The 7,835-nt window shown below is 43.1% G+C and overlaps 1 protein-coding gene across 1 annotated transcript; it reads right to left on the reverse strand.

Annotated features, from left to right (window-relative positions):
• Positions 1–2,105: 2,105 nt before the first annotated feature.
• LOC125514167 (protein ABC transporter 1, mitochondrial-like) lies at positions 2,106–7,415 on the reverse strand. Its single transcript, XM_048679442.1, has 8 exons — positions 6,774–7,415; positions 6,415–6,640; positions 6,168–6,320; positions 5,876–6,034; positions 4,327–4,486; positions 3,220–3,329; positions 2,872–2,988; positions 2,106–2,779 (listed from the first exon to the last, which is right to left on the reverse strand). Exons 1-8 carry the CDS (start codon positions 7,328–7,330, stop codon positions 2,390–2,392), a joined length of 1,872 nt encoding a protein of 623 aa, XP_048535399.1. The 5' UTR covers positions 7,331–7,415; the 3' UTR covers positions 2,106–2,389.
• Between the last annotated feature and the right edge of the window lie 420 nt (positions 7,416–7,835).

The following is a 7,835-nucleotide window of genomic DNA, read 5'->3' on the forward strand; positions in this document are numbered from 1 at the left end:
TGGATTGCTGGGTTGATATATGTCTAGTCTTGCCTCTGCTTGTTAATTCTTGATGATTTGCTCTGTGGACTATCTTGTCTACGAAGTAGTTATGTTGGTGCTCTGAATTCCTGCTGCTTGATGATGCCTTCTATCTTCTGCCTCATGAGTAAATGGAGATGGCCTTGATCCTGCAACAAACCAGAGCCAAACCTAAGCCTTGTATTGCGTCCGTTCGCACTACCGAGCTGAGGTAGTCTGTCTCGCCTCGGGTCCACTCTTGGTCAACTCAATTTTCTCATATGCTGCACATATGAGTGTTGAATGCCTGAATTCAACCATTTTTTACAAGGCAGTTCATAGATATGGTTGTATGATCCCATCTTTTTTTTCTTTTTGAGAAAATTGTATGATCCCATGTAAGCACGGGAAGGTCCAGAAAACATCCTGGAGACGTTCAAGCAACGGGCTAACGAACAACCAGGCCGGCCCGGTTAAGCACCGAATAGCCGCACTTGGGCCAACCCTTTAGCGCCCTCGCTCGGTCCCTCGCTCGCTTGCTAATGGTTCAGAGTAAAAAAAAACTGACTCCCTGGATTTTTATGGATTCTAAAAAGTTCATGCTTTCAAAAATGTTAGCGGATTTTCAAAGTTCGCGAATTGAATTTGAATAGGTTCATCAATTTGAAAATTTTCATGGATTTGAAAGAGTGCATGAATTTAAGGAAAAAAACATGAATTCTAAAAGAAGGTTCACAAATTCACATGGATTTTTCAAAACAATGAATTATGAAACTAAAGGATGGATGAGAAATAACAGCAAAGACAAAAACAACAGAAAAAAGAACCGAAACAAAACCAGTAAACCGGAAAGAAAAATAGAAAAGGAAAGAAGAAGAAAAACAGACACGAAGCTCCCAAACCCGGTTACTAAAGACGCTGGTTTTGGGCCGGTGTGGCAGAAAGTTTGGACTCCCCCTACTCCATTTGAGCCTGGAGTAGCGGATACAGACTGTCCGGGCTTAAATGGAGGAGCCCGTTCAATGGCCTCTTTGATCTGGACATATGGTGAAGAAGCCTGTTGGATTTGCCTTTAGACTCTAATTATGTGTTTGAATGCTCTTTTAGACTCTAATTATGTGTTTATGCTCTGATACTGAGAATCAATCACAAGCGCAAGTGCTCCGAGCCTCCATGCTTTTTAGCTGGCTTGTTATGCTAGAAGTTATTGCTCTAAAACTAGGTGTAGAATTTTTAATACCACCCCAACAAAATGGTTCTTTAGATTTATGATTAGAAAAAATAAAGATTTTTCCTGGTATGGCATAGATTCTCCACCTTGCATGGTGGTCACCTCTCAGTTTTCCCTAGAAAAAGAGATCGACCCCATACATATTTCACTGATAAATTTAAAGTTGTATTAACTTGCGAATATTGTCTTTGGAGGCTGAGCTCCGTGGAGCTCGGTTTTGAAAAAAATTCTAATTTTGTCAAAATTCATATTTTCTATGTTTTAAAAAATTCTGAAAAAACACAGATATACATGAAGGCATAACACACATGGTATAAATTTTAAGGGCAAAATACGTTGAAATGAGGGCTATGCAAAAAAGATAAATCTGGGACTTTTTAACACATGATACTAAATTTGTCTTTTTTGTACAGGTCGCATTTCAACGTTTTTCATCCTGAAATTTTACACACATACACATAGCATCCTTCTTTACTTGCACAATTTTTTTTCAGAATTTTTTAAAACCGGAAAGTTTGATTATTTTTTTTTCAAAAAAAGGCCTCCATGAAGGCCGAGAGCCAAACGTCCGTTCTCTATTAACTTGTTACAAGCAATTAGGCTATATCTCATGCAGGGAGATTAGCTTTAATTAAATATGATTTCCCCTCCATTCCAGTTTACTTACATGTCTTGCATCCTCCTCAACAAAATGTTGTATCTATACTCACAAGTATGGTAAACATTCCGTGCACAAAGTATCTAAATTGATAATCCATCTAATCCCATTTGTCTCAAGTCTTGGGATGAAATTGCCTGTCAATGAATAGTCTTGTGACAACTAAAGCAAGCACAGTTTTTATATACATTGTTTACTTCTTAGTGGAAGCAGACGAACGCAGCAACTCATCATGTTTTATTTCAGTTTCTTCGACAAAAGCTCATATTACAGTATAGTATACAAAGAGCACACGCTCACATTACAATGAAAATGCCTAACTTGAATGGACCCAACCAAACAAAATCACATCGATTTCCATGACATGAAGAATATAATTTGTCACATTATTAGCTCGGGAGAAACCGATTGCAAAGCTCTCCAAAAAATGAGCTGCAACCAGCCTGTGTAACTATTTGACAACTTCAGGACAAGAGGGTAAAGGCGCACTTACCCGTGTTTTATCCAGTGTTGGACAACACTTCCGAGTGATCATCACTAAAATCGTACTGCTCGTAAACCTTGAACAGCATCTCTCTGCAGGGGACAACTGCGCCAATCTTGATGCAGGCCAGGAACGCGCCTGACAGCTTTCTATGGAGGCTGTAAACTTCATCCGGAGGCGGAGTCAGCCTGTACTTCAACATGGTAGCCCCAAGGTTTGAAACGCTGTGTGTGATGTTGTTTGCACGGAAATCATGACCACCAGGAGTTGCGAATGGCACCCCGACGATGAAGGCGGCCTCGACATGAGCATCCAGCATGACCTCTGGTTCCTCACCTGTTAGAAATCCCAGTCTGCGGGACATCTCTAACACGCCAGCTCTGTCTCTATTTGCACAGGCAACTACCTGGCAGAACCACAATTTAGACGGCCATCTTGAATACAGTAAATAACACACAGATTTTGTATTGGATATGAGGATAAGTTTTGATTGCTTACCATACATAGGTAATTGTCTACAAACTTTTTAGGGAACTCACGAGCTGCCCCAAAGTCAATAAGATTAAATTGCTTTTCTGAATCATCATAAAGGAAATTACTCCAATTTGGATCAGTCTGCATAAAAAGAGTCGTGAGATTATAACCTTTTGTTTGCACTATCCAGTTTAACCTCATGGAAGTAGATTGGATGAATGAAATTTAGAACTCTCATCAGCCGCAACATAAATGACGAAATGAATATTGCTAGAATTCTAATGCCAATGCAGTCTATATAACTAGCAAGCTCTAAGTCTACCATGTTTATTATTTAGAGATTAAACAAATGGTATGAGAAGCAACACATGCCTGCATAAATCTGAAGACAAACAACTCCTTTATCGTAAGCTCGAGAAGTTTACATCCAACATAATTGCGGGTTTCCTGGCTTAGTACTGCCACCTTATCGATAGGAACTCCTGTACAAAACCAACATGCAGATGTAGTTGTCAGAAGACCCCGCCATAAGAAAGTGGTTTGCACAGAGAAGAGGGAGCATAAAAAATACACAAGATGTGCTCATGTCCCCACTAAGATACAACGATTAACTTTGAGTCAATCAGAAGTTTACACAGAATATGAGGACTTGTGTTGTTGACACTGAACCAGATAGCAGGAGCGACGTGCATCACAGCAGCACTGGCAGCATGGTTAGAATGCGGTTGAACTTCGCTAGGACTCCATTAGCAGTCCGATTTTATGCTGAGTGTGGGGTTATATCTTTCAGTAGCAGTATTGGACACTAAGAACATAGCATATCTGGTTTGTCAGGACTCCAGTTTATATGCTTGCCGCTATTTAAGAAATGTATGGATCCATATCCACAATAACTTGCAACCACATTGGTTATTCAATACTCAGCTCAGTTCTCCAAGAAAATTTTAGCTCAGGAGCAATAAGAAAGAGCAAAATTTTCACTTGAATGTTAAACCGACTGGACACTTAGCCGACATAGTAATTATTCAAGCATAAATTGCTCAAATTTCCCAAGGACAAATAATGAAGTGGGAGTATTCCTATTACTGGAATGATGTCAAGAGTCTTCCAATATTGAACTATCTATTGAACAAATATGGAACGCCATATAGATATAAAATGCCATATGGTTACTTCAATTTATCGGTATGAAATGCCATATAGATGTGGCTCATGCTCTGAATCAAATGATATTAAAAAAAGCTTTCAGATGTCGGTATTTGGGGTTACTTCAAATTCTTGGTCTGGCAATAGTATATAATGCTTAGCGTTTGCATATAACGACAGTTCTCATTGAATAGGAATCCTTTATCAATTTATGTGACCATATTAAACCAAAATTGGCATGGATTGAAAAGTGTCATCACTATAAAAATTATTACAGATCACAAACTATAACATCATAAACCAAAAATACGCAGAATGAAAAATCAAAAGTACCTGGAACAAACTCCGATGTCAACACCTTTTTGCTCGACAATTCATCAGTCACCTTAGGGACGTAATAGCCCTCACTATCAGAGAGCAACTCTTTGTAACGCTTCTGGTTGCTTGCTTCTAAGAAATAATCACATTCTCTTGCCAGCTCTAGCTTTGCAACCTGTTATAATATGAAAATGGAAGAAATTATGCTCTGTCATCCATGAATTCGCAACAATTTTAGCTCAATATTGGAAACCAAAGTTATTTGGAATTCAGAATACCATTGTTTCGGTTCAGAACTCATAAGATCATGAAACGTGCGGAGAAAGACTATAAATGCAGTAATTTTTTTCATGGCTTCAGTGTTTTCGTATTTCGTTTTGATATAGCTGAAATTTGAGTAAGAATGGCCTGGGTTGATCATTTCGCATATAGGCTACAGCATCTCCAGATGGTGTTCGCATACACTTGTGTACACTACTTCACATAGCAATTGTAACATGTTGCTGTACGATCGTTGTGATGTCAAGGTAGTTCAAAGATAGTCACATAAGGGATCAGGAATATAAGGTTAAGGAAGAGTTGCAGCTGCCCGGCCAGCAAGACAAGATCAGGGGCAGCTTAATGAATCTGACTATCTGCACAGGCAGAGATCAACTTGGATTCAGCAAGGAGCAGCCAATGCTTGAGGGGCCCAGACATAGGAATTATAGGTTAAGTTAGAAAGTACAATCCATGTCCTTGGCAAGTTAGAGTCCTAGTTTAATTGAGGCCTGCATGATGCTACATAAGCATGTCCATTGTATCATTCTGGATCAGGCAATAAGATAAGCCTCTGTCAGGTGAGGGCTTCACCTGGTGCAGCCATCAGCAGATAAATAGAGAATTAATCTGTATCCTTTTAATTTAGTACTCCCTCCGTCCCATATTACTGTTGCTCAAACGCTCGATACATCCGTTTGAGCGACAGTTAATATGGGATGGAGGGAGTAGGATCCTTCTCTAGAGTTTGTTCCCAAGTGTGTTAGGATCTGAACTTAGGCCTCAAGTCATGTACATGGGCTATATAATGACTACCTCTAGCTCTTTACAGGTAAGCAATAAACAGATCTCAACTATCCCTCTCCCTTCTCCAGCACTGCCTTCGCTACACGGAAGCCCCATCATGGCTGGCATAGCGCTGTAGAGCGGTAGAGGTCCAGGGCCACATCCTCCTACTGCCCACAGTAATCATCTTCCCTTAATCCTTCCACAAATCACCGACCATGTGACATCTATCTTCCCATATGCTCTCTGGATCCAATCCAATTCTCTAGTTTCTCAATCTCCTGCTGCCTACCACATCGACCATGGCTACCCCACACCGCCGGCCTTATCCTCTGGTTAATTATCCGTGCAACCTCAGGACCAAAGCACAGATCAACAATCATTTGAGAACAAATACTATTTTGAGAGACATGGTTTGGAGATACAAATATATCTGTTTAAATAGTATGCATATGTAAAATAAGAAAAGATAAAAGATAGTGAATGATCTGTGTTGCTTTATAATTTATTTTCAAATTACCTTTATAGCTCTATCAAGAAAAAGACCTTTAGGAATGAGATTTGTGTAAGTCAGGAGTCGCCTAACATTCTCGATATCACTCTCTATACTGTCAGCAACTCCAGGATATTGTATTTTCATCACAACATCCGAACCATCCTTCAAAACCGCCCGATGGACCTGATAAAAAAGAGGGAACGAACAGTGTATTAACTTCAGTGGGTGTTGAAATGTTGATGACCGTCAAAACTCAAAACTTCAATTATGTATGCAATTATTTGAAGTCTAAGAGAGTTGCCTCAGGCAGACCAACCTGTCCGATACTCGCTGCAGCCAAAGGTTCATAGTCGAAACTCCTCAGCCTAGAGGGCCAATCTTGACCAAGCTCGGCATCAAGGACAGAATTCAGCTGCTTCCTCGGCATAACATCAGCACCTTGACGAACGATATCAAGAGCTGCCAACACCTACAAAAAATCAGCACACAAATTCAGTGGCACATCACAAGCACATAACAATAGGCCTAACCCAAAATATTGCAGCATCAGCTTTAAATAATACCGGCAGGGGCACAAGCGATTCGTCCTGTATGCTCAGCAGCTGCCCCACCTTGAGCGCCGCTCCCCGCATCCGACACAGGGCAAGGGCAACACGCTCAGCGTTCTGGTCGGACAAGAACGGCGAGAGTGCTGACTGCTTGCCATCCCCAACAGGTGTACCATAAATCACCCGCCGGGCTGATTCCTGTAGACCTCCCCATGCGAGCCCAGCACCCAGACCTGCAAACCTTAAAAAATTTTGGCACATCATCGAGAAAGAAGAAGATTTAGTCTGCATTCTATTCACACATACATATATTCAAGTAAACAACAGCAAACATTTCTTTCAGTCAGTGTCGTTGCAAAGTGTAACATACTGACCCGAGGGCTCGGGTGAACGGTGTGGAGGGAACATTCCGCTCCCTTGGCCGGCGCCTCTTCTCCACCAGCGCAGGCGCAGGCGAGGGTGAGGGCGCAGGCGAGGGCGAGGGCGTGGGCGTGGGCGTGGATGACGGTGAGAGCTCAGGACGAACCGCCTCGTCTTGGGGTCTAGCTACCGCCACGGCTTCGGGTTCAGCCACAGCTGCGGCTGCGGCGGTTGAATGGGTGCCGGTGATCTCCCGCACCTGGGCGGGGTCGAGGGATTCTCGCGGCGGGGGTTGCTGCTCCAATGAGGGTTCGAGCGGCGGCGCGTCGTCGTGGGAGAAGTACACGACGGAGGACGACGAGGGGCGAGATGAGTCTGCCCCCTCGGGGTGGGAATCGTGGGGAAGGGGAACGGGCTGCGGGCGGCGAGGGGTGCCCCTGGTGAGGCCCGCGAGGTCGGTGGCGGCGAGGAGGGCGGACCTTAGGACGTCGGGGCCGGAAGAGCGCTTGGCGGCCTCGCGGGCGACGAGGGCTGCGCCGTCGAGCAGCCGCCGGAGATCTCTGGACGCCATGGCGAGCGAAGGAGCCGCGGTCCGCGTGGATGGCTTCGGGACCAAGAAGAGGAGCCTCGGGCGGACGACTATTTTGCAAAACAGAAACAGACTTGTGGTGAAAAATAGAAGACGAAAAATAATCCAACCCGTTGGATTGGAGATCGATGGCATAGATGTAAGTTTTATAATTTCCAAATGATTGTGCCTCGTCCATCTCTAATCCAACAGCCCATGTTGATATTTTCTACTCTTCCGCCACAAGTGTTGATTGTAGACGTCTCTCATATCATATAACCACCAACTGACTATATTATTGGTCATCATCGATGAGCGTGAGCGAAGGCCAACCGCATCATTGACGACTTCGGCGACGCGTCGGTGCTGTCACAGGGCACCCATGACGCCCAAGCGGTGAGATCCGACATGCCGACGGTGATAAACCACGACTAAGACTAGGGCTATTGCTCGTTTTAGCTTACATTATCTAATTTTAGCTTTAGTTTAGCTCTAAATAAGTTCTATC

This window comes from Triticum urartu, chromosome 6 (assembly GCF_003073215.2).
Source record: "Triticum urartu cultivar G1812 chromosome 6, Tu2.1, whole genome shotgun sequence".
In the NCBI taxonomy this organism is placed as follows: domain Eukaryota; kingdom Viridiplantae; phylum Streptophyta; class Magnoliopsida; order Poales; family Poaceae; genus Triticum; species Triticum urartu.